The sequence below is a fragment of the Dermacentor andersoni genome, chromosome 10, assembly GCF_023375885.2.
Source record: "Dermacentor andersoni chromosome 10, qqDerAnde1_hic_scaffold, whole genome shotgun sequence".
Taxonomy (NCBI): Eukaryota; Metazoa; Arthropoda; class Arachnida; order Ixodida; family Ixodidae; genus Dermacentor; species Dermacentor andersoni.
In genome coordinates, this window is record NC_092823.1 from 40,771,206 (window position 1) to 40,794,371 (window position 23,166).

The window sequence follows — 23,166 nt, forward strand, 5'->3', positions numbered from 1 at the left end:
ATACCTTCTTGTACACTTAATGCGGATTGCTGTCGCTCTCCTGCTGCTACCTCCTCTCTGCAGCGCATGTCCGGTGTGTACCTTCTTCGTTCTTTGTCCTTTCGTGAGCGCTGCACAAACTACATCACTAACCCATGCCGACGAGCTCACTCTTATTGCGATAGCAAACACGCTCGTGGCAAAAGCTTAAAGTCAAATAAACAGAGAGGGAAGCGACCCACGTGTAGGGAAATGGCAAAACCGATGCGTTCAAGTAACTGCCGGGAGACAGGGTCTCTCTGCTGCCCCTGGCTCGCCATAGACGTAGGCGATCAATTTGCACGATATTTAAATAAAGTTGTCAAACACACATACTTCCAAAGGAACCGAATGGCCAATGAGGACGTCTACGAAAAAACAGTAGAAAAAGGAAACAACCGCATTTCAATGGCCCTTATCTATGAATTCGTAAGCGCCGTTGAACACCAGCCGTTTCCTTAGAGGACGGGTTCGAATAGGTGTCCATCTGTATCTACGCAATGCTGTGTCCACTTTATCACATCTTCAGTGGGTTTCTTGATGACTCGTTCAACTCTTGCGGCAACAGAGAGAAAAACGTAGCGTAAGCTCCGGTTTCAACTCTATACGAGGCTGGCCCCGAACATGGCCATGTATCTCTCACGCACGCTGAGCAAAGAGCACACCGTTTTGCTTCTAAGACAACAGGCGGCCACAGTGCAAAGGGAAGCGGAGCCAGCGCTCTACTTTTTCACTCGCAGTTGCCCCACTGCCCGCGCGTACAACATCGCGGAACAGCACCGCACCGGAGAAAGACGACCCGGCCAGCGGGCAAGAACCAAGGCCATCCAAGGTAGATCGTTTGATAGCCACCTTGTGCCGGCGTGAAAACAGGACAGTCTTCGCCATTCGTTGGATATAACAACAAATCCTCCACGGTAACTTAATTCTAAGTTACGTGTACGTTAAGCTTATATGACATGCTGTCGCGAGGCCCTCGTCGCTGCGTTTAGCCGACGCGATTGGCAACCGACTAGTCAAGTGCTCTGCGTCTCTTGATGTCAATCGGAAAAGCCAGTCGTCGCGGAAACAGCATGTGATTTTATCACTTGTCGCTGCCGTAAGAGCTTTGAAAATCGCAAACGCTGCCTGAACCATCTCCGGCCCTGTCTCCGGCCCAGCATGGTTTCTTGTTTCTTCAAAGGCCTATCAACAATTATCCAAGTTGCAGAAAAAACAGAAGTTCTGTAGCGCAGTCCATTGCTAAGCACTTGTATATGTTACATTTCTCTAAAGCCTTCTACAGCGCCTCACAAAAAAACTAGTAAAAGAAATTAGAACCAGCCCTCCGAAGTAGCACTATTCTTCATTATATTAAATGTTACTTCAGTGATCGCTTATAATTTCTACCATTACGTCACTGCATCTAGTTTAAGCCCAGTCACATCAGGCGCACAACAAAGTATTTAGGATGTTAATATTGTTCAAGCTATCTATTATTAGTTTGCCCTCTATAGACTAATGTAAATATTGGGGTCCTTGCAGATGACTGCGTTAATTACAGATAAGTTATTGCCTTTCCTAACCTAATTCTTCATTCTTCATTAGAATATGTGCAAAGGCGGTATAAAGACTGGCATATGCGTTGTCTTGGCAATGCCTCTAGAAATTGCAGCTAAAAGGTTTCTTACAATATGCCAAGGTCAAACTGATTAATCACAAATATTCGGGTTTAATGCCTCGCCCGTAGTCAAAGCTCAAGAGTAAGAAAGAACGGGAAGCTCGAGTCTCAGTATTAGCTAGCTTTCCGCAAGAAAGGCTCCGCATCACAAGACGAAATCTCTCGCTTATTGATCGTCAAGTTGCACCAAGAAGCCATGCTGCATGACAAACATATACCTTCAATTTACGAAAGTTAAAGTTAATCATTTTGATTGCATTACGCACTAGATAACTTATTGAACCTATGGGAATAGCCACAAGGAAAAAATGAAGCGCGCCATTTATCATCACTGGGAGGCGCTTTTGCAGAAACCAGCGATGTCATAAAACCTCGGCGGCCATGATTTTAGTCTCTGCTTTCGACATCGCCTGTCTTGATAAGAATCGTACGTTTCTGCGCCGAAGCCTTTGTTCATTACACAGCCCAAAGGGTTGAGAATGGTGAATTGAATTCAATAGCACACATTGCTATTAAACAATAAATACAACTCTATGAGCAAGTGCACGTCTCTCGTAAGCAATCGAAACGCTATTAGTGACGTCTTCGATAGATATACGGTTTATACGACAATTCTGCAGAGACAATGTGGTTAAGTTTTGCCTCTAGTGGAAGCTATGCGAATATTTGTTGAGACGACTGATAATGCAAGGAAAGCTGTGCTCTGTATTAGGGTTTTTCCCATATAATTTTGACACCACCTCCTAGCTTTCCTGACTTCAGATTTTGTGCGAAAAGTTTGTGAATTGATTTCTTTAAACATGGGGCCTGTACGTGTATTGGGGGTAAGGGGATAAAAAACTGTCTTTAGGCCACTTAATCATATACGTAGTTGCGGGACCAGTCGGACAAACTCAGTTCTGCACCAAATGTACAAGGTTAATTAACTGCATTCTCTTCTATGACAACAGAATTAGCTAAGTTTCGTTGGATGCTTCAGTAAGTTAATACCAGTAAATGGGGCACAAAACCTATGTCGTACACATCTTAACACCGTAGTCGTGGAATAGCGTAGGATGTGCACCAGTACATTTAGCCCCTCGAAACATATTCGACTCACCTGATATGGATCGGGTCATATTTCCATCATTCCCATTTGCAAGATCTTGGCTGCAATAAAAGATAATTATTATGGGGTATTCCTAAGTAAACGGTGATTTATACATTTCTCCACACAACTGAAATAGGTTGTTTCTAACATTTCTTCATGGTCAACCCAGTATACCTGACAACGCAGCTAGCGTAATGTCCGGCTTTAACAGTAACCTGAAATATATAAAGTACGTTCGCTTACCCGGTTAAAAGATACACCATGTCAGCATTTCCAGGTATTTTCCCTTTCTTGTTATACTCTCTAAGTCCTCTCAATATACCTGAGGCATCAAGGAAGCCCTCCTTATGTTCAGCGAAAGGATCGTCCTGCGTGAAAATGTAAGGAAAAGCTTTTGAGGCGCATATGCGTGATATTCGAGCAATTTTCATTCTCTGATGGCATTTTGCTTGCCGTTTTTTATATCATCAGTCATTCAGCCGGAAGAACGCACCAGCGCACTGTCACACACCCACAAAAAAGGTGCATAGGACACTACCAGTACCTCTGAGAAAATGTACGAGACAGTGATCATTTCAGTTGTTTGCATCGAAAGTGCTTGTCCTTTCAAAGAACTTTCAAACCGTAAAAGTACATAGCACGTCATGAGCGAAATACCGGTGGTGTTGACATCGTCGGGAATGCATTGTCCGGACACTCACACTGCCAAGAACATAATTCATCCTTGATTTTCATCCTCATGGCCATATTGATGATAAAGAAGCTCTAAGCCCTGCTTCTTAACAGAATGTGTGTTGAAGCCTGCAAACCAGCCCAGTTTTGTATCAAAGAAAGAACAACGTAATATTTTTCTCCACTGTTTGCCTCTTTTCTCTGCGGTTTTTTTTTGCAATTCACTTGAGCTAGTGGCGAATGCATGAACCTAGAAGACGTCATTTGTCTGTTGCATGTTCTCAAAGTGTTGTCTGCTTCCTTGTATTATCGGACGCCCAACAATAAAGTTGTGGTACAAAAAGCGCACTGCTATATTTTCATCTCTTGAAGTCACTAGCCTCCTTGGCTCAAGATCCTTGGGGTCCTGTTGATTACCATGCGGTTGCGAATTTGTCTGCTAGCTACAGCGATAATTCGAAAAAAGAAAGTGCGAGAATGCAGGTGCACCTATTTTCTTAATTGTGTTACCAGCATTGTTGAACCTTCGTGACGCAATACCGCAAAAACTGAGTCTAGTCGAAGTGTAATTTATAGGCAGCATTGTTCTTGGTCGTTGCTTCAAAAGGAGGTCACCAAGAACCCCAAGTGCCATCGGTCACCGAAAAACTGGGTTGAAAAAATACTTTGTAATGCACGGTGCACTTGTAACTGGGCGCCATTACGCGACGTTGGTCTTTTAACGTGAAGTAGTATATGGCTACTCACACGGGCGCCGAAAGCATGACTCTAGCCTGGCCAGAGTCGCTCAAAAATGCCTAATATATAAGATATAGTTCATGAGGAATGCAATATCAATGTTTCACGTTCCAGAGTGATGTCATCAATCTTCTAGAACGATATCAACTCTCATTACAGTGGAAAACGGTGAAAGTGTGTGGTCTAGGAGCCAGGTATGGACACAAAGACATGCTATAAGTCTTCCTAGTGTGCGAACCTACAGTTAGCGGTGATTCGGCGTCGCGGGTATACGTGGGGGGGAAAGGGGGGCAGGGAGGCTGCGCCCTCTGGTCTTCATAGTGGTGCCTGTGCGACCGTCTCGAAGGCAGCGGAAGGCAGCACTGAGCATGTGCAATTGGTTTCACGTGGTACGCCCAGAGCCGTTATATGTGTAAAGCAGTTGGTGCGGAAAGAAAAGTGGAGCGACCCGAGGGGAGTTAGCGTTGCTCCCAAGCTGCTTGGCAAAGCAGGCACGGAACAAAGGACAGTACGCCAGTCTTACCGACGAGCACAAGCTACGCACATTTCCGATAATTCCCATTACGGAATTCCGGCCTTAATTTTTTTCTAGATATCAGTGCTGTCTATTGCAGACTACTTCCGTGGCGCTATCCACGCCTTAAGCTTCTTGTTAAGTGATATCGCAGTTTTGGCCCAAAAATCACTCTTACTCCTCCTCTACTATTTTTCTTAAACGTGTTGTGACGAGTCTAGAAATTCGTGGGATGGCAGGAGGGGCGCCACTCCCAGCACCATTCTTACGTTTGCTGAGAAGTCGCTCGCTAGTGCTAAGCTTATACCGCAGTGGAGTAAATAATCAACTTCATGCCTAGTACACGTGGTCAGTTTGTTGATGGTGTGGCAAAGGACACCAAGAAAAGAGCGACATCTTTCAGGTGCCTTGGAAGGACTAAACCAGTCTTGGCCTAAAAAAGCTTTTTTTTTTCTTCAACTAGTGAGTGGAAACGTGGAGCTTCAGAACAAAGCATCAAGTGCGCTTTTCGCTTGTTCACACTTTTATATAGACACAATACGCTAATACCACCAATAGCTTGATTCGAGACCTCACGTACTAGCTCTCCTTGTGGAGAGAACGCTAACACTGTGCCACTACAGAGAAGAACCAAGGGGTTCTCTTCAGTTTTGTTCTACTGTTGCGGGTAACACTGATTGAAAGACTTACTTTACTACGTGTAAGTCCAACGAGGAGGAAGCTTATCCGTGGATTTCTCATGTCCAGATATCTTAAGTTCACCTGAAATATAGCATCATTTACAGTTATGACATCCTTAACGAACCTGTTGTTCCTTACACATAGTACGCTGAAACTTGGTCACCGCTATTTTAACAGATTCACTTTTTTTATGGTTAGGAAATAAGAGGGGGTGTAGTCTGGCTGCAAGATTGGACATTTAATAAAGACGTTATCGCTGACCATTTGTTCGTGATTTTGTTAGAATGATACGTTTATTCGATATAATATGATGGTTCCTGACAGCGAGACGATAGCTGTAAGGCCAATCGGATTGCCGGAGAGCATAGCCCCCCTCTTCAAGAGTTGTCCGCCATATCGTAGCACTATGCACATTACAGATGGTGTCAAGGGGGAGTTATTCGGAAATCCCACAGTGCAAATTTTTCAAAATGGTGACATGAACGGTATTGGTAATGCGGTAGTGGCTCCTGACGCACGTGATGCCGAAAATCACCTAAGTGACGGCATTGAGGTACGCCAGAATGTTGAAGGGGCCAGTGTAGTGGAACATGAATTAGGTGCAAGCCACGCTTGCGATGTGCAGTTCAATGCCAAACCGCATCTCTTTTTGTGCATGAGATATACTTAGGTCGTCTATCTTAGGGAGACTGAATGATTTGAGATAAAAAGTATGGGAACGGCCGATGAGCCAGACTCCTAATCATGATAGTATCACGTGAAGCCAAGCTTGATTATGTTGGAAAAATGAAATTGAGCGTGCAAGTGAACCGGTAATCAACCTTAGCAAATTTGGGAGGAGGACACCGGATGTAAGAGTTCTGATCTAAAAATCTTTCATGGCCCTGTAGCTAGCATGGTAGCGTCATGCTGACTGTGACTACTTGGTGTAGGTCAGATCGAACGCCGTGCTTATTGGTCAGGCGACTGAGGACTAACATTTCAAGGTCACGAAGGTGGCACTGAGAGATCAAAGGCAACGCAGCCATGTCGAGGCATGTGAAGACTAAGTCAAAAGGACAGTTGTCCTCAATGTACTCGTGGAAAGTAATCCTGGAAAAGATGACAACGTCTTGGGGATAAATGTAAGAGAGGTGGTGTACTTGAAGCTACAGATAACTATGTCAATAGACAGCAGAAAGTAAGAAGGGGCACTACACAAACGACACGGCATTACACATAATAAACTTGAGCTAGGTGTTTGGGTTTATATGCTCTGTTCTTCCTCTTATGAAGGTATTGTAATTCGCCAATATAAAGACCGCTTGGTTGCAAAAATTGCAAATATAGATCTGAGCTCCACGGAAAGAAAATGCAAAGCTGACAGTAGAGGACGGATGCAGTTGTGCACAGGATCAGGAAGGTTTTCTTCTTCCTTTTTTTTTTTTTGCAGAAGGGCTCAGTTGTAGATAACTGACGCAGAACCTGCCTGAGCCATATTTTTTTTACGAAGATGCAAGATGCAGCCGATGACTCTTATATGAACCTCGTCGTTATGATTAGTTTTACATGTTCCGCAATAATTTTACTCAGCCAGTGAGACTCGATATGACCTCCGTTGGATTAGGCTGGAGTTCTAGTCTCTATAGTAGCCAATGTTCTCTTCTGTGTGTCTCCTAAACATGTTGCGCACTCCAACCTCTAATACTCTATAGTAGGATAGTTTGTGCAGGAGTCACCCAAACTTGCTGGTTCAGGGTTTGGCATTCTTGTTAGAGTCACGGATGAGACTATGCTTTGAGAGAATGTGAACCTTGGCTTCTGGCTTCATTGATAACAGACATTCAGCGCAGTCGGTAATATGACATCATCAAGCCAGGCAACAGTGGCGGTATCATCGATGTCGTCACGTAGGCCCTCCATGTCTGTGCTAATGTCTGGCTCAAGGGAGGTGAGTGGCCTCCCGGTGTACAGAAAGACAGGTTAAAAAAATCCAAGGCACACAATTGGAAGATTAAGTTGCTAATGTGAAAGAAATCAGGCAAGCACATTTTCTTGCGGTGTTTAGAGATATCACCCCAAGTAGAACATCGAAGGTATTATTGTCGACGCCACAGGCATCAAGAGGCACTCGTACTATGAACAACGCTGGCAACGGTACATTTTCCGCGAAGACTAGAGTGTCTTGGCAACCAGAGACTGCTTTGCGAGAGCGCCAAATACTTCACAAGCACCCTACTCCATGGTAGCACCACTAGCGTTTTAGGGGAACTATCCTTAGTAACCCACGGTGTATGTAGTTGAAATAAACTGTAAATTATTCCTTAAGTACTTTCCCACCCTAAGTCATACTTGCCATACTTTCATCCAGAAGCCTTCAGGAGAAAAGCTGTTTTGGTCTAGCGTGAATTTGCTGAAAGACATAAGGGCCTCAAGCAGGGCACAAAGAAAAGCAAAGACACATTGGTATGACACCGGTGGCCCTTGCAATGGATTTACGTACGGTACAGACGCACGAATAACTGGACAAATGTACGCACGCACACACTGTCCTCAATACTTCTGACAACGAGGCCTCTAACCACCCCATCTCTGACTGAAACAGCTGTAGCGATGTATAAATCATACTGTTTCTCTTTGCCGAATAGTACCCTTTCATTACCACGTCTAATCCTAGTGTCGCTTCGGGCGAGCTTCCTGGCTACACTACATCGGACAGACCGGCCACTCTATAAAGCAACGAGCCAGGGAGCACGGCCTAAAACTTTTAAAAACACGACAAGGCGCATTTTCCAGCACACTGCATAGCATGCATGTATGAACCCCATTTGGAAAGGCAGATTTTCGGCAGATACAAGAATCACAACGCACGACAGATAATGGAAACTCCATATATGAGAAAGAAGGACGCTAGCTCTTTAAGTGAAACAGCGCTTCTTTGAGATGAATCCGTAAACAAGACTTTTCGACCGCTCGCTGTATCAAGCAATGGGATTAGCGTGCGCATGCGCGTATTGGTCACGTTATATTCCGATTCCCCGATATTTTTTGTTTGCCAAGAATGGGTCCACACATTTAAACGTCTTCAGTACGTCATTTATGTCCATACTGCATGTCTAACTTGGAAGTTCAAAATATTTCAAAAGCGTACGTTCGGTACGCTTCCTTTTTATGGCTGGGTCTACAAAAGCATTTCTTCACCTCGTCAATGAGGCGCCATAGCGTAATAGTGGGAAGAGACCGGTGGTAGATTTTGGTGTCACCGGCTACACCTCGTCAGAAGGTACAAATAACGGTCGCACAAAAACGTTAGAACAGAAAATTCCATTCCCATGTTAACGGAGTAAACAGCCTGCACAAACGAGTCCACTTACGTAAATGTGTGAACATATTGTCACAGTCGGTAATGTGGGAAAAGGAGGACGATGATGGTGGCCTTGGAGACGACGAAGAGTGTAGCATTATCGCTGATCTACGCTTGCTGGCACAGCCATTAAAAGCCATCTGTAAATAGACGCACGCTTCTTCCTTCCCGTATCAATATTAGAAATACTCCCTGAACCGGCATAGCCGTTCAAAATAATTAAACAATTCAAGAGAAACACATTCGCAGTAAGGAAACATAAATGTTTCGAATGTATAAACACACAGTATTTGCATCCTCAGGAAATAAGGAGAGGTACTCACTGCATTTGTCATGACTGCCAGATAAGCAATTAACTCATCATCTTTCTCAAATGATTTTTGGTGCACCGAGTCCGAAATAACGTGAAGCTCCACAGTAAAATTATCTTGGTTCGCTGATCGCTCCTCTTCTTTATATTCCGTGTAATGATGCGCTACACATGAAATCAAAGTGAACATTTTTAGTAGTGTTTCTTGTATGTAAGCTACTTGCAACGGGCTCCAAATCATTCCGAGATATGTATGGCGAAAGGGGAAGTGATAGCCAGTAATGCTGCCACACAAGGTTGTCAGCATTAAAAAACTGTCATTCCCATAGCATGAATATTGCGTTCGTAAGCACGACCTCCTGGATTCATTTTGATACTTCAACTTGGTATTGTTTTTTTGGCTGCAGTGGTGGAGCACACCGCACATCAAATTTTGAACGGTCTTCTGTATGTTCTTTAGGTTGGCGAAATTTAAACATTTTAGTCTTTCTACTTTACGCTCTACTTCTAATACAACTCAGTTGTAACAAATTGTAGCACTTTCAATACTAAGAGCTGCTTGCAATAGCGGCTTTTAATGTCTTCTTGTTCTCCTATGAGCGAAAATGACTCAGACTTATTGAGCTCCGAATGTAGGGTACTTTTAAATTTTCGCATGCTTTTTCGATTGAACGAGAAGGCCAAACGAGAAGCCTTTAAAAAAATGTAAGCGTGAGACATGCCGAGGCGTTCATAACAACGGTGTTGCTTCTGGCCAGGGTTACAAAACAGAATCAAATGTCATCTTCTAGTTCACAAGATGAATTTGAAGCACAACTTGCTTTTAGGCTTAGCATGTAAAATACACGGCTTCGAGCATCATATCCATAGGCTGTCTGATCAAATTGATGAAATTACGAAACGCCTCTACTGCCTGGACCAAGTTATGAAGAATGTGAAGCGAAATGTTGAAAACATTGGGACATCTGGGGTTCCTCAGGAACGCAGTCAACTTCGGGATGGCGTTGACGGTCCTGGAGTGGCCTAACAGACGTTTAAACTTAAATATACAGGAAGTTAGTGTTCTTGTCTTCTTGTTGATGTGTTGTTGTTCGACAAAGACACTCTACAAAGCACGCAATTGTTCTGACGCGATGCCATTAAATGGCTGCTTGAGCGAAAAGCAGTGAAACGGAACCAAAGTTCTCATTGGCTGCAAAATCACTTCACGTGCGCGCCGCGACGGAGCAGAGCACTTGAAAAGGAACTGCTGCCACATAGGCACGTCAGCTGTTGCGTGAGGGGAGAGGGCATCGACACGACGCCACGTCACCCTCACAGTCGGAAGCCTCTGCTATGCGCACGTTCCTTGTGCGCGAAAGGTCTCACCTGGGTTCTGACTTCGCCTAGGTTATCGCTATACAGAAATTAATGAATAAAAACACCAGAAATTTTAAAGAAGACATGTTGACGGTAGTGTCTTTCGAACAAATTACGGCACGCGCAGGAGCCGAATGTCTTACGAAATGGGCTACACCAGCGCCTCCTTAAAAGCAGGCCTATGCACTCTCCTTGTCACATCGTGCAACTTGGGCCGAAATTTCCCCTGTCAAGCCCGGCATGGCAAAAGGTGTGACGTCAAAATTCACCATGGATTATTCGAGATCGTCGCCGTTAGATCTTATGGCAGTCAGACAAGGCAGCACGACGTCGTGGATCGAAGTGCACCGGCAATGCGCTATCAAGGAGGCATTGGCCAAGCATCTCAATGCGCTCGCTTGCCCTTGAGGAGTTCATAACTCGAAGAACTGCTCGTAAGCGCTCAATTAAACAATTATTGTTTCGCATTCACAACTCATAAGTGCTTAAGCGCCCTCGTATCTTTTAGAGTGCCGCTCAGCAAAAGCTTTTATAACCGAGCATATGAAAAGTCGAACCAGGAATGGTCTGTGCTTGACGCGAAGGAAGGGGTGAAATATTCCGTGTACAAGTACGCACACCACGCAAACTGAAAAATACTTGTACGCAAAGAAAACAGTGCTTCAGTAGCAGTGGCTGAGAAAGAGGAAATGCTTCGTAATCTTGCCTAGTAGTTTTTGTTATCTCTTTGTCATATTGTGCTCTAATTTCTCAACATAACCATGACTCACTTTGGGTTATCCAGAAAACAGGAATTGTACGGCCCCGTTGAGGGAAATGGAAAGGTTATAATTAGCTGTGCCCATATCAGTGCCAAATTTGTTAATAGCACAAAAGAACAACTTGAAAGCTTTTTGAAGGTATTGATAAGGTCTGCAAAATTGTAATGATAAATGAAACATGATATATGACTGATTGTGGTGTCTTTCAGCTATCTCGGAAGAAAACATTCCAGCTGAATAGGACATCGCAACTGGGGATCAAGGTGTGTCGCTATTAATGTTTGAACACATATAACATACTAACCAATTGTTCATGTAGAATGGCAGATTATGAAGTATTCTGTGTTACTGCTCAGTACGTCCTTGTCATTGGTGCTGCCCCCCCCCCTCGTTGGGGCTGGTGGCCTGTTTTCCTAATAAATATGGCATGATTTACTTCAAGTAGGAGATTTGAAGTTTATATGGCCTCCAGCACTCCACGTAGGTTTGTCTATGAGAAGGCACTTGTTTCAAATGGATGCATTAAAACAAATCACTCAATCAGTAGAAAACAACACAATCTTTCACAGTACAACTTAGTATCATCATCATCATCAGCCTGGTTACGCTCACTGCAAGGCAAAGGCCTCTCCCATACTTCTCTAACTACCCTGGTCATGTAATAATTGTGGCCATGTTGTCCCTGCAAACTTCTTAATCTCATATGCCCACCTAACTTTCTGGCGCCCCCAGCTACGCTTCCCTTCCCTTGGAATCCAGTCCGTAACCCTGAATGACCATCGGTTATCTTCCCTCCTAATTACATGTCCTGCCCATGCCCATTCATTTTTCTTGATTTCAACTAAGATGTCATTAACTCCCGTTTGTTCCCTCACCCAATCTGCTCTTTTCTTATCCCTTAATGTTACACCTATCATTCTTCTTTCCATAGCTCGTTGTGTCGTCCTCAACTTAAGTAGAACCCTTTTCGTAAGCCTCCAGGTTTCTGCCCCGTACGTAAGTACAGGTAAGACACAGCTGTCATATACTTTTCCCTTGAGGGATAATGGCAGCCTGCTGTTCATGATCTGAGAATGCCTGCCAAACGCACCCCAGCTCGTTCTGATTCTTCTGATTATTTCCGTCTCATGATCCAGATCCGCGGTCACTACCTGCCCTAAGTGATGTATTCCCTTGCCACTTCCAGTGCCTCGCTACCTACCTACCTATCGCTACATCGCTACGTATCGTATATATATATATATATATATATATATATATATATATATATATATATGCCACGCAACTGCTATTCATTTTCTTTTATTTAGATACCCTAAGGGCCCACAAGGGGCATTACATAGGGGGGGGGAGGTTATAGGAGAACAAAATTTCAACAAACGAAGGAGCATTGCCGGTGGTTAATACAGCACTTTGGTACAGCGAGTCGTAAAACAAGCAACAATGTGAACATCCTTAGAAAATTCCTGTGAACACAGAAATAAAAAAATAGCAAATGCGAATAAGTGCCCTGGAAGACAAAATTTTGTTACTGCAAGTGTTAGGATTCTAGATACGTTAGCAATGCAAAACGAAATAAAAAGGACTGTGCCATCGTAGCTATTCTGGAGGGTAACTCATTCTATTCTTTTAATGACAAGGTTAAAGGCGAATTGTAACTTTCCGTCAAGCCGACGATAGGGCTAAATATGTGGGCATGATCGATGCAATGCGAAGTACGAGGTGGCGGTAAAATATGCGAATGGGCAAACGATGTGTTGCTGTGATACAGTGTGTGAAAAAAAAAAGATAATCTAGCGAATTTTCTGCGCATTGAGAGTAGCGGCCATGTTCAGCGTTTCCTTCAGATATTAAAAGCTTTGAAATCGCGAGCAGGATGACAACATGAATGATGCTGCTTTATTCTGGAAGGCTTCGGGCAGATGGGTAAGAGTGGGGGTTCGAAATAATCGATGCATATTCGAGGGAAGGACGCACGAGGAAATTGTAGGCTTGAAGCCTGGTGTCCCTATCGGCCAGATATCATCATCATCATCATCATCATCATCATCATCATCATCATCAGCCTGATTACGCCCACTGCAGGGCAAAGGCCTCTCCCATACTTCTCCAACTACCCCGGTCATGTACTAATTGTGGCCATGTTGACCCTCCAAACTTCCTAATCTCATCTGCCCACCTAACTTTCTGTCGCCCCCTGCTACGCTTCCCTTCCCTCGGAATCCAGTCCGTAACCCTTAATGACCATCGGTTATCTTCCCTCCTCATTACATGTCCTGCCCATGCCCATTTCTTTTTCTTGATTTCAACTAAGATGTCATTAACGCGCGTTTGTTCCCTCACCCAATCTGCTCTTTTCTTATCCCTTAACGTTACACCTATCATTTTTCTTTCCATAGCTCGTTGCGTCGTCCTCAATTTAAGTAGAACCCTTTTCGTAAGCCTCCAGGTTTCTGCCCCATACGTGAGTACTGGTAAGACACAGCTGTTATACACGTTTCTCTTGAGGGATAATGGCAACCTGCTGTTCATGATCTGCGAATGCCTGCCAAACGCACCCCAGCCCATTCTTATTCTTCTGATTATTTCACTCTCATGATCTGGATCAGCAGTCACTACCTGTCCTAAGTAGATGTATTCTCTTACCAGTGCCTCGCTACCTATCGTAAACTGCTGTTCCCTTCCGAGACTGTTAAACATTACTTTAGTTTTCTGCAGATTCATTTTTAGTCCCACCCTTCTGCTCTGCCTCTCCAGATCAGTGAGCATGCATTGCAGTTGGTCCCCTGAGTTACTAAGCAAGGCAATATCATCAGCGAAGCGCAAGTTACTAAGGTATTCTCCATTTACTCTTATCCCCAATTCTTCCCAATCCAGGTCTCTGAATACCTCCTGTAAACACGCTGTGAATAGCATTGGAGAGATCGTATCTCCCTGCCTGACGCCTTTCTTTATTGGGATTTTGTTGCTTTCTTTATGGAGGAGTACAGTGGCTGTGGAGCCGCTATAGATATCTTTCAGTATTTTTACATACGGCTCGTCTACACCCTGATTCCGCAATGCCTCCATGACTGCTGAGGTTTCGACTGAATCAAACGCTTTCTCGTAATCAATGAAAGCTATATATAATGGTTGGTTATATTCCGCACATTTCTCTATCACCTGATTGATAGTGTGAATATGATCTATTGTTGAGTAGCCTTTACGGAATCCTGCCTGGTCCTTTGGTTGACGGAAGTCTAAGGTGTTCCGGATTCTATTTGCAATTACCTTAGTAAATACTTTGTAGGCAACGGACAGTAAGCTGATCGGTCTATAATTTTTCAAGTCTTTGGCGTCGCCTTTCTTATGGATTAGGATTATGTTAGCGTTCTTCCAAGATTCCGGTACGCTCGAGGTCTTGAGGCATTGCGTATAGAGGCTGGCCAGTTTTTCTAGAACAATCTGCCCACCATCCTTCAGCAAATCTGCTGTTACCTGATCCTCCCCAGCTGCCTTCCCCCTTTGCATAGCTCCCAAGGCTTTCTTTACTTCTTCCGGCGTTACTTCTGGGATATCGAATTCCTCTAGATTATTCTCTCTTCCATTATCATCGTGGGTGCCACTCGTACTGTATAAATCTCTATAGAACTCCTCAGCCACTTGAACTATCTCATCCATATTAGTAATGATATTGCCGGCTTTGTCTCTTAGCGCATACATCTGATTCTTGCCAATTCCTAGTTTCTTCTTCACTGCTTTTAGGCTTCCTCCGTTCCTGAGAGCTTGTTCAATTCTATCCATGTTATGCTTCCTTATGTCAGCTGTCTTACGCTTGTTGATTAACTTCGAAAGTTCTGCCAGTTCTATTCTAGCTGTAGGGTTAGAGGCTTTCATACATTGGCGTTTCTTGATCAGATCTTTCGTCTCCTGCGATAGCTTACTGGTATCCTGTCTAACGCAGTTACCACCGACTTCTATTGCACACTCCTTAATGATGCCCACAAGATTGTCGTTCATTGCTTCAACACTAAGATCCTCTTCGTGGCTTAAAGCCGAATACCTGTTCTGTAGCTTGATCTGGAATTCCTCTATTTTCCCTCTTAGCGCTAACTCATTGATCGGCTTCTTATGTACCAGTTTCCTCCGTTCCCTCCTCAGGTCTAGGCTAATTCGAGTTCTTACCATCCTGTGGTCACTGCAGCGCACCTTACCGAGCACGTCCACATCTTGTATGATGCCAGGGTTAGCGCAGAGTATGAAATCTATTTCATTTCTAGTCTCGCCGTTCGGGCTCCTCCATGTCCACTTTCGGTTATTCCGCTTGCGGAAGAAGGTATTCATTATCCTCATATTATTCTGTTCTGCAAACTCTACTAATACCTCCCCCCTGCTATTCCTAGTGCCTATGCCATATTCCCCCACTGCCTTGTCTCCAGCATGCTTCTTGCCTACCTTGGCATTGAAATCGCCCATCAGTATAGTGTATTTTGTTTTCACTCTACCCATCGCCAATTCCACGTCTTCGTAGAAGCTTTCGACTTCCTGGTCATCATGACTGGATGTAGGGGCGTAGACCTGTACAACCTTCATTTTGTACCTCTTATTAAGTTTCACAACAAGACATGCCACCCTCTCGTTAATGCTATAGAATTCCTGTATGTTACCAGCTATATTCTTATTAATCAGGAATCCGACTCCTAGTTCTCGTCTCTCCGCTAAGCCCCGGTAGCACAGGACGTGCCCGCTCCTTAACACTGTATATGCTTCTTTTGGCCTCCTAACTTCACTGAGCCCTATTATATCCCATTTACTGCCCTCTAATTCTTCCAATAGCACTGCTAGACTCGCCTCACTAGATAATGTTCTTGCGTTAAACGTTGCCAGGTTCATATTCCAATGGCGGCCTGTCCGGATATAAGCGTCGGCCAGATATAAGCGTCTTCTAAGAAAGCGAATTTTCTTTTGCGCTTTAGATGGAATATGTTCTGTATAGTCAGTCCATGTTCAACTAGAATTTATGAAGGCGCCGAGGTATCTAACTGATGTTGCCGAGTCTACTGTGCTATCGTTTAATACGCAAGCATTTGGTTGGGACTTTGAGACAAAAATGAACTTCCAGTGTTTGGTCTTTTCTTTATTAATTTGCATCTGCCTTTTTCAGCCCCATTCTGTGAGTTTATTAAGGTCAGATTACGAACTTATGACATTCTTAGGGCTAGTTATCTCTCTTTAAATTACACAGCCAACGGGGAAAAGGCGAACTGTTGATTTATTATTTAATGATATGTGATTAATATATATTAAAAATAAAAGCGGACCGATTACTGTACCTTGAGGGACACACGAATTGACAAGAGTTGGACGGGAAATATTATCATTCAACTTAGACACCTAAAAACGATTGGTTAGAAATTCTTCAAGCGATCGTGTTGTTTTGCTATCAAGATCGAGATTACGTTATGTTATGTTAGATTACGATCGTGTTAGTCGTTTATGAAGTACGCGGCCAAAGGCTTTCGAAAGGTCAATTATAAAGCAGCGCAATATCATTCTTTTCTCTCCTCATCGAAGCCGCGGCATCAGTACCAGAGCACCAGAAAGCTTCCCCAACGCCTCGGTTACAAGGGCCGCGGCCGGGAGGAGGACTGGACCACGCCCACGTCTGAAATTACGCTTTTTCCGTGCGATCGAGACTCCCGTAGACCAACCAGCCGGCGGCGCGCAAATCTCGGAGGCCATGGCCTGGCATGCGTAGCTCACGGCGCACCACTAGGTGGAGCAGCGTGCGCAGACAAAAGCGCGAGAGATGATCCAGGCTGCAGTACATGCTTCACACATGGCGCGTTTTCGCGTTGGTGATACGGTGCGTTGGTGCACGGCTACAATGCCAATCTTATTAACGTCGATAGTCATCCTCAAGTGATTTCTGGCGGAATTTAATACTGTTTACTTTTATAACGTTGTAATAATATTGGCGGCGAACTCCACCACTGGAAAAGCTGGCGCCACCGTCGGCGTGACGTCTCATGAGGGATCACGTGGACACAGCGGCCGCGGCGGCTGCTTCGGAAGCGCCGAAGCGAGCTGAAAACTAAAGTCAAAAATCCCACCTACGCCGCGGTTCTGATTAAGTGGTGAGGCTTTACCGCTTTGGGTGTCAACTTGAGAACATCTGAAACTACTATAATAGGTAGTGGCTGCTTTTGGAAGCAGTGCAGCATGGTAGGCTACTGCTCGGTACCGCAGTGCCGGATGTACCCAACGGAGCCCGGTGTCAGCCTTTTTCACCCGTACCGCAGGTCAAGGAGCTGCGTGAAGCTTGTCTGGTGAAATTTAGAACCGGCAGACAGCCATAGGCTACAACTCGGGTATGCAGCAAGCACACACGTGAGGAAGATTTCTGCTATGGCGCCGGGACTGCGATGTTCGGGGAGCAGCATAAAACACGCACTGAGATGCTCGCCCGCGCCCTCTCCAAGGCTAATGTGAGGACGGTTTGGTCTATGAACTTGTTCATGCTATATACTGGCAAGTTCACTGGAACGGAAAGGGAGCGGTAAGACGCACATGAAAGAAAGGCATGGCATATGGTCATGTTTGTGTTAAAAATTATTGCACTAGATTACGAAAAAGCAGCAGAGGGAAATCGCACGCTGAGAAGACCCATAAACATAGAGTGCGAAGCAACTTAAGAAATAACATTGAAATGTCCATAAATTTAGAAGACAAAAAAAGATTGAATCGTCGCGACGGCGAATCACTATAACGTCGAAGTCTCTAAAACGAAATTATTTTTTGACAGTTCTGGTAGCGTCCACGCAACAATGGCTGCAAGTGCACTGTCAAATGCTCACATGCTGCGGCCTAAAGCTCACGGCACGCACACACACACACACGGTAGGAAAACGCGCTCAAAGCGAAACCAAAACATTGTGCCCGGACATGCATACAGACGCGCCGTCGGTCGCTGCGAACGCGTGCGATCGCCGCATTGAGGCTTCATTATGTTATGCCCCGTTTGTTTACACAGACAGCCTACTATAAGAACATATTTTAGATAGTTTTCTTTCACCATTTGTCAAAGGAAAAGTTTGCAAAAGCGCGAAAGTTTTCACGCAAGAAACCTGTTCGGCAGTCTCCTTCGCGGTGACCACGCGTAGTGGATTTTCGCTGTACGTATTTGGTAAAAAGATAGCGTCTGTAAATGATTCTGTGCTTTAAGTTTGCCCAGGGTTATTATATCAGCAGTCAAAAACTTCCCTCGTTTTGACAGTACCTACATAAATGTCCAGGAGGGCTGCCGCGTGGTGTTTCTATTGAGCGCCGTAAGCGAAACCTATGAGGAGCGCGCCGCGTGATCCCTCATACTACGCAAGGGAGGCGCTTCCGACAGATGGCGACTCCGTAAGTCCTCGCCCCCAATAATGTTACCAGCATGACTTTTCACAAATGCAATATATTTAACAGCTTTCTTTTATTTAGCTAAATACTTCTTAGTGGTCACCAAGTTCTCTTGAATTTAAGTCCAACTGCATTTTGTGCGGTGGATGACGAATGAAGAATGCGGTTTGTGGAAACGTCCACTGATGATAAATACCTAGTTTAAGCTCTTGAACGAAACGTGTGCTTATTTAATTTTCAGGCTGAATTCATCCGCATTAAATGGTTTTGTAAGTTACGCGAGTGTTTATCATGCATTGGCGTGGATTATAACAAAAGGACAAATAGTGAAACATAACCAATTACTTCAAATTTAAATCTGCAATGCTTAACGTTCCAATTTCTACGGTCTCTTTTCTTACACTGGTTGAGCTCATACGAGCGTTGGTAAACTTGTGAGAGTGTCGGCTCTGAAAAAATAGATATACATAGTTCCTTCGATGCACAGTAAGTTGGAAATTATTGAGTCTTATTGAGGCAGTTTAACGGTTGTGGTTAAACAAAGGAAAACTAATGGCATGACAACTAGTAATGTTGTTGCCAGCTGCTGTAATCATGTGTGGGTGCTAGACATTAAAGCGTATTGACTTTCCCGTACGCAGAGAGAACATCAGACATACTTATTAAGCAACAGGTGCTATGTGCGTATACCAGTACGAAAAGGGACGCATATTACACAGGGCACTGGACTATTCGACGAGAATTTTGTACCATGCGAAAAGGCAGTCGGTTGCTGCGACGTCACTGCCTTGATGGAGGTATCTCTTATGTAGCATCGCTATGTTTTAGATTCCCCAACTATTCTTCGGAATAGTGACGGTTACAACTCAAACCAATGAGGAAAATATTTTAAATAAGGAGTGTGCCAGGAGATCTCGAAGCCGCCTTTGCACTTTTAAGAGGGAACTGTTTAAGCTTTCGTTTTGCCGTGGAGCATTACCAGAAAATTCAGCCCAGCTGTGCGCTGCCACGCGTTGCCTAGCAACCAGCTGCGAGAGTACCGAGTCTCGTAACCTCCTCGCACCCCACGCTCGTAGTGCGGAGTTGTGACGTCACAGGCTAGTAAAACCTCGAGCCGGCATGGCAGCACACCTCTCGCGTCCTTTACTGCCTGCGTACGTGCTGCTGCCGTGGGAGGACCGAAGAAAGTCCGGACGCCCGAAGAAGGAGCGGCTTACAACGAAGAGTGCCGTACTGCCAAGCGAGAAGCTATGCGTCCCGCCAAGCTGATCCAGAACACCGCGCTGAAGCTGCGGCTAAAAGGCGACGTCGAGTCGTGTATCTCGAGTTTCAGTTTAGGGAACACGAGAGTTGTCGCCCAAACGCTCGGCGTCACCGAAAAGCGATCCCGGCCTGCGACTGCTCCAAAACTTCCAGCTTCAAGCCCGCCGACACACAGGGGTGCGAACGGCCGATTTCAGCGCGAATTTCTGGGCATAGAGTTTGGGCACAGCTGTCGCGTGTGCGACCTACAAGGAAGCTCGGCGCACGGCTCAGCGGGACTACGATCGACGAAGGAGAGCCTATCCGGCCCATCGCGCCGAGGCCGGCGCCGACAAACGCCATCGCCGAGCCGAGGATCCCGAGTTACAGACCACAGACAACGAACCCTGCCGACTGAATGCTCGGCGCTGCCGTGAATCGCTTTCGGGCCTGCGTGTCACCGAGAACTTTCAACCCGAAACCCGCAAATCCATGGCAGGTGCGAACGGCCGTTTCCAGCGCGAATTTCTCGGCATAGAGTTCGGGCACAGCTACCGCCTCTGTGACCGGTTCTGGTTTGACGTGAATCTCTCTACGGTGAGATCGGTGCGGAACTTTAAACAGAAGAGCTCTGCCTTGCATGTGCTTATAGCGAAGCCTTCCGCGCTGCCCCCGACCACGACGACGACCACGACGGCGGCCACGACGGCGGCCACGACGATGGTCGGGCATCAAGGACGAGGACCAGGTGACGATGATGACGGCTGGTAGTGAAGGACTGTGCATAATGAATTGTGATGCACCTACTGCGGCTCGTATGCGTGCGACTTCCTAGGGCTTGTGTGGCTTACCGGTCTGGCCGTGTATGGCCTCGCAAAAACTTGGCGAAATGTAGCGAAATCTTCCTCGAAAGAAAGGCTTTGCAGATGAAGAAAAATTCCTCCCGGTCCGGGACTTGAACACGGGACCACCACCTTTCCGGGGCAGCCGCTCTACCATCTGAGCTAACCGGGCAGCTAGCAGATGGCAGGCAAAGTCAAATTTATCAACAATTCAGAAACAAAGGTAAGGGTTTGGCGTAATAGTTCTACGGAAACCAGCAAGGCGGAGAGGAGTAACATTGCTTACCCATATCCATATAGGTACCATCTATCTCTTCTACTTTGTAGATCTTATGCAGTATTTTATCTTGTAACGACCGTTCGTCTTGTGGTAGAGGCTTTATTCTCAGTTCGTGGTTGATAATACCTTCCTGGTAGAAATAGGAGTAAATGTAACCGATTCACAGTCAAAAATACAGAAAGCAATATTTTATTTATTTCACGTTTCAAAGAACGAAAAAACTGTACGGTTATGTTGAAGATTTTGAGAAAGTTCAAAAACCCGAGTCATACATCTATAACCTCTCTCTATTCGAAAGCAGGCAAATGTTTTTGTACCTCATTGCGTGACGTCACAAAACACATAGTAAGGTTGGTTGCGAGTGATGTTTCCACACTAGAGCTCTCCTAGCTTTCTACGCACTGTTACATCACAAGTGAAACTTTGCCATAACCATCTTGAATTATAATTTCCAATGAGGGCGTCGTTTGAGAAAATCAACAAAAAGACGCTTAGCATTTACGCGCAAGCGTACGTGCCCCGTCTGTGAGATCGGCGAGATTATGTGTGTCGCAGCATGGGAAGCGAACACCGGGGGAAGAAGGCGCCTGGAAGGTGAAGAGAAACACATGCCGGGGAAGGAACAGAGGAGCGTGCTGAGCGCGAAGCAAAGTAACACTACCTAGAGGAATGTCTGGGTGGCGTTGAGCGGCACGGTGAAGGAGAAAGCGGATGAAGCGTCGCGGAGGAGGAGGGTAGCTGGAGGCACACTGGGTTCACCTTCTGTGGTAGTTGCTGCGGCTTCTGTATGTGCTAGTACCGGGTTCCTCTCGTGAACGCGAGGCCGAGTGCCAAGCGAGGACTGAGCGTCGACGCGAGCGGCGGCAGGCCGACTCCGAAGTCACCGCCAAGTGGCGGGCACGAGCTGGACAACTCCAGCAAACGATGTGTGCTTGGCTTGCCCAGAAGTTGACTAAAGCTTCATGTTGGGCTTCTTCGTATACCAAGATGGAGGCAAAAGGCATAGCGCATCAGAAACGGGACAAAAGAAGCAGACAGACTACACACATGTCTGGCGCTGCACGTCACACACATTTGAGTCCAGACGACTCCAGAAGAGTAAAAAGGCGAAGCAGGGGAAACTAAATATTGTGCATAGTTCACTGCCAGATTGCTTGAAATAATAAAGACCGTGCATTTCGTTACAGTGCCTTACGATATTTCCTAATGGCACTTTACACTTTACAAATATCGAAAACCGGACAGAAGACATGCAAAATAAAAATAAGATTCGAGAAAGCCACTATGCTTGCACACAATCTAAGCATTTTTATAACATTCCACACGCAGTGAACAAAAAGGGAGCAGCGCCCATACGCCTGCGCGTGATCCGCATTCATGAGCTGAAGCGTCACTGGAACTTCCTTAAGTCACTGTCTGCCTTTCTGCTTTCACGTTATTCTGAGGAATGCGAAGAATTCACGTCGCAATGGCATGCCCTTGACACACGGGCTAAGTTCCTTGAACGTTATCCGTTTACTTGGCACAGAAGGACTGCTTAGAAAAGGGAGTTTCACCGGCCACACACTTTACGCTGCGATTTCCTTTATTGGTTGTCAGCAAGCACGGAAGCAAGACAAGAACCGCTGTTTGTTAAAACTGAAACTGAGAAAACACTGGAAATTTGTGCACCTCGTAAATTCAAAAGAAAAGGAAATCATAACTGATAAGAACAGGCAGCATAAGGCTTGCAATTCCTGGCAGCATTACAATTCCCGCATCCGTTATTACCTGCATTATTAACAGTCTGCTCAAATGATCTCCCCAGAAACTGCTAAGGTTCTATGTGGCTTTCTCTGGCTGCTGGACGCGAGGCTTCTTGTGGTTTCCCACTGCCGGGGCCGTATTGGATAGGTCAATGCTATTGGGCAGATCACGAGGAGGCTATGCCGACGAAACTGGATGGCCGAAACAACACGCCGGTGAAGCTGCCTGAGAAAAAAAGTGCGATGCCACGGTGGTGACGTCTGCAGCAGGACCATTTTCATGCGTTTGAAAGTATGGCTGTATAAAAGTTTCATCATCATCATCATCATCAGCCTAGTTACGCCCACTGCAGGGCAATCGCCTCTCCCATACTTCTCCAACTACCCCGGATATGTACTAAATGTGGCCATGTTGTCACTGCAAACGTCGTAATCTCATCCCCCCACCTAAGTTTCTGCCGCCCCCTGCTACGCTTCCCTTCCCTTGGAATCCAGTCCGTAACCCTTAATGACCATCGGTTATCTTCC

At 45.4% G+C, this 23,166-nt stretch overlaps 1 protein-coding gene across 2 annotated transcripts in view; it reads right to left on the bottom strand.

The window, feature by feature from the left end:
- LOC129381945 (venom metalloproteinase antarease-like TtrivMP_A) overlaps positions 1–23,166 on the bottom strand; it is a 52,819-nt gene that overhangs the window by 15,787 nt on the left and 13,866 nt on the right. For both annotated transcript variants that reach the window (XM_055065233.2, XM_055065232.2), the window contains exons 4-8: positions 20,900–21,023; positions 9,040–9,191; positions 5,383–5,454; positions 3,012–3,136; positions 2,778–2,827 (exon numbers count right to left, since the gene is read on the bottom strand). In XM_055065233.2, coding sequence (XP_054921208.1) covers positions 2,778–2,827; positions 3,012–3,136; positions 5,383–5,454; positions 9,040–9,191; positions 20,900–21,023 — 523 coding nt within the window. The remainder of the gene's footprint in view (positions 1–2,777; positions 2,828–3,011; positions 3,137–5,382; positions 5,455–9,039; positions 9,192–20,899; positions 21,024–23,166) is intronic.